Source organism: Phaseolus vulgaris, chromosome 1 (genome assembly GCF_051622355.1).
Source record: "Phaseolus vulgaris cultivar YP4 chromosome 1, ASM5162235v1, whole genome shotgun sequence".
Taxonomy (NCBI): domain Eukaryota; kingdom Viridiplantae; phylum Streptophyta; class Magnoliopsida; order Fabales; family Fabaceae; genus Phaseolus; species Phaseolus vulgaris.
The window spans coordinates 41,430,343-41,434,280 of NC_143498.1; the positions used below are offsets into that span (position 1 = coordinate 41,430,343).

The 3,938-nt window shown below is 35.1% G+C and overlaps 1 protein-coding gene across 2 annotated transcripts; it reads left to right on the top strand.

Annotated features, from left to right (window-relative positions):
• The first annotated feature begins 919 nt into the window (after nucleotides 1–919).
• Nucleotides 920–3,737, top strand: LOC137814081 (zinc finger protein WIP2). Of its 2 annotated transcripts, XR_016521114.1 has the most exons (3): nucleotides 928–1,657; nucleotides 1,756–2,523; nucleotides 2,943–3,737. XR_016521114.1 is itself a non-coding variant. In XM_068616632.2 (2 exons), the coding sequence occupies exons 1-2, from the start codon at nucleotides 1,055–1,057 to the stop codon at nucleotides 3,381–3,383; spliced, it is 1,044 nt and encodes a 347-aa protein (XP_068472733.1). In that variant the 5' UTR covers nucleotides 920–1,054; the 3' UTR covers nucleotides 3,384–3,737. The 2 variants fall into 2 exon arrangements, 1 of the variants encoding a protein (XP_068472733.1); XM_068616632.2 differs by lacking the exon at nucleotides 1,756–2,523 and having other exon boundaries at nucleotides 920–1,657.
• The last annotated feature ends 201 nt before the right edge of the window (nucleotides 3,738–3,938 follow it).

Consider the following 3,938-nt stretch of genomic DNA (forward strand, 5'->3'; position numbering starts at 1 on the left):
AATTTAAATAAACAGAAGAATCGCATTGTTTTTTTTTCTAAATTAGATTATTTGATAAAACCTTTTATTAATAAAAAAATAAAATTGAATAAAATAAGTAAATAATAAGACTAAAAAGATAATTATTTGTTTTATTTCTACTTATTATTATTTATTATATAAATAATATGTTATTAATCGGTTAAATATTATAGTAATGTAATTACGAACTAGTATGAAATATTTTTTATAGATCGTGTTTTTATAAAAATATTAAAAAGTAATTATAAAGTATTGTTAGTATAATTAAACTAACAAAATGAAAAGTGTATAATAAAAATAATAAAATTACGATATTTTTGTACGAAGATATTAAGCATAGTATTTAATCTTTAAAAAATGATGTGTTAAATAAAATACTATTGAAAAAAACCAGTTGAATGTTTGAAATATTTTTTTTACTATTTAATAAGGTATTTTGAGAAGAAAAAGAAGAAGTTTGAGTAATTTTAGAAGAAATATAAAAAAGCTAAATTTGAACCTACTAAAAAGCAGTTCATTGAATAAGTGATTCGAAATGGAATCGCTTACGTGACAGTGACCAGTCTGGTAAGGGAGATGGCTGACTTTTAAGAATGAAAAACAAAATGAAAAAATGAATCCAATATGTATACTATTGGTATGAAAGCTGTAACCGTAAACTGACGCTAACGGCGTTCTACATAATTTACGTATTTTGTTTTTTTGGAAAATGACATTAGATTCCTGTATGCATACTTTGAAGTGATTAAACCCTTTTTATCAAGTTGAAAGAGTAATTAAAGTGACAGTGTTGTTTCTTTTTGAGAAATTATTATAATTTATTTATTTATTTTCTTCTTCCACTTACCTTCTTTCTCATGTTTGATACCACAATGCAATCTCTTTCACTCTCTCTCTTTCTCTCTCCACCGTCCACTTCCTTCAGCCATCTTGTACTCTCTCTATCTCTCTATAAAAGCAAACCCAACTAGCCATAAACTGTTCCTACTCTCTCCTCACACCACACACAATTACAAACTTACCTTTTTCACCCATGGCTGACCCCTACTCCAATTTTTTCTCATCCTCACCCTTCTTCCGCTTCAATCACCATTTCCCATCTTCAAACCCTTCTCCTCACGCTCCCTATGTCCACAACTTCATCAACCACTCCAAAACCAACGACACAACCTTTTTCCAATACCACCACCACAACCATACTTCTTCCACAACTACTACTTTTTCTTCTTTTCCTCCTTCCCCTCCTCTGAGAGAAGAACTACCCCTCTTGAGACTTAGTCCGGCCAAGCAAGAGGAAGAGGAGGAGGACCTGTCTTGTACTGGAGCCATGGATGTGGAGGAGAGGATCCACATCCACCCCAAAGAGGAAGAAGATGATGAAGATGGCACTGTCACTGTTGCACTCCACATAGGGTTGCCAAGCCCTAGTGCTGCTGAGATGGCTTCTGTGCTCTCTTCTTCCTCAGAGACCACTGACAAAGATCATGGAGATGGTGCTGCTGAGGATTCTTCTGCTGGCTTCAGACTCAACAAGGGCCAGTACTGGATCCCTACTCCTTCTCAGATTCTCATTGGCCCTACTCAGTTCTCTTGCCCTGTTTGCTGCAAAACTTTCAACAGATACAACAACATGCAGGTATATGTCACACATATCAATGACTGTCACACCAGGTTTTTAAATTGCACAAGTGGTTGCAACTTCTCATGTTTTTTTTATATTGTAACAAATAACAGTGGATGCAACCATAGTTGTGGTCACCGACACCCCAAAATCTTGATGTTGCTGCTCAAATTGTGCTTGGAGACTTATTTTAAACTCTACACACCTCCATCACCCTTCCGAATTCTTCTTGTCCCTTTTCTACTACTTTTTTATAAGCTCTTCTTCCACTACTTTCTTTCTAATTGAATGTCCCAAAAGAAAAAAAAATAAAAAGAAAATTTCCTTTCCTTTGCTTCTGCTTCTCCTTTCTGTCTATAACTTTCTTCCTGATTTGAACCGCTAACGGTTCCTTGATGCTTCGATGGAAAGAGGAAAAGCTTGGCTTGTAATCTATGCTACTTGTCTTCTGCTTTTCCTTTCCTTTCCTTTCTTTTCTTTCTTTTTTCTTTTTATAAATTATTTTCATCCTTCTTTTCCAGGGTTATAAATTATGATTTCGCTTCTAGTCATTTTATTTGATTTTTTTTAAAGAGTTTCAATTTGGGGTTGTTTTTTGCATGGTGAGCGGGTTTGATACATAAAATTTGGTTAAATAATGAACGACTGGTTTCCTGATTCAGACTGAGACTGGGATCAGTACCTTACACCTTTCCTTTTCGTTGATTAAACAACTCAAGCTATGTTCCTTATGCCTTCAGTACATTGAAGTCTGTGCTCTTTATATATTTTGGTAGAACTGAAAATCTTGCAGAGTTTCTTCCAGATCGCTCAGATAATTACACCAATTTCGTTTCTCTTTGTGGTCCTTTGGTTCTGAATGCCCCATACATGGGACATAGGTAGCCTACATCTACTCCTCGCTTTCCCTTTTTCGTTTGTCCTCCTTTTTCCATTGCAAACAAAACTATGAAAGAACTAGTACTCATCTAAATTTTATTAAATTTGCTCTTTACGAATATAGCCCTTTTGTTCCTTTGAAGCGACTACATCAAACTATACATATATATAACACCTCCAGCATTCGTCTTGATTCCTAGATGTATTCCTTTAATTTGAAAAAACAAAACAAGAAAACTGTACTCCAAATTATATCTTAGCACCTTTGTGGTTGCTATATCTTAATACTATGTTACAAATTCACTAGGAAACAAATCCTTGAGATTTAACTAACTTAATGAAACTGATTTTTTCTAGTTTCAACTTAACTTGTTATCTTTATTGTGACATTTTTTTTGTGTTTTAACTGAGGGGTGTTCAGATGCATATGTGGGGGCATGGATCACAGTACAGAAAAGGACCTGAATCTCTGAGGGGTACCCAACCAACGGGCATGCTGAGGCTTCCTTGCTATTGTTGTGCCCCAGGGTGCAGAAACAACATTGATCACCCAAGATCAAAGCCTCTCAAAGACTTTAGAACACTTCAAACGCATTACAAAAGGAAGCATGGGATTAAACCTTTCATGTGCAGGAAATGCGGCAAGGCTTTTGCGGTGAGGGGAGATTGGAGGACTCATGAGAAGAACTGTGGCAAGCTTTGGTACTGCATCTGCGGTTCCGATTTCAAGCACAAGAGATCTCTTAAAGACCATATTAAAGCTTTTGGAAGTGGCCATGCAGCCTATGGAATCGATGGTTTTGAAGAAGAAGATGAGCCAGCATCTGAAGTAGAGCAAGATAATGATGATTCTACCCAGTGATTAATCAGACTGCTGGGTTTCTGTATGTGAATTATCCTAGTTATTTTGTCCAACGATTGGGGAATATATATATAAAGCGTTGGCTTCGTTGCTGATTAAAAACAAAGAGTTGGCTTCCTATTTCAGCACTATATATATGCACCAAGTTTAATGGAAAGTCAATCTTTTCTTTAATTTCTTCTTCTTTTCCTTCTTCTGTTGCTAGTATTAGCTAGGACTAGAATCTGGATACAAAACACATAGCTGGCAAAGCTATATATATATATATCCAACTTCTTTGAATTTGTTCTCGTGTATAAGACATCTTTCCCTTCTCTTACTATGAGATGCTTAGAATTATTCTTATTTGATTTCCATCTTTAGCAAAAGCATAGCTTAAGCTCATTGATTATTGATTAATGACTAAGTAGTGCCTCAAGTGCTATTTAAATGAATTTACTTCATGTTTTTCTTTATTCAGTGTGGGTTCATTTTGCCGAGCTATCAGCATCGAGGCATCAGATATATTACGTGTATTTTATCAGATATATTTACATCGTATACTGTATAGGTATA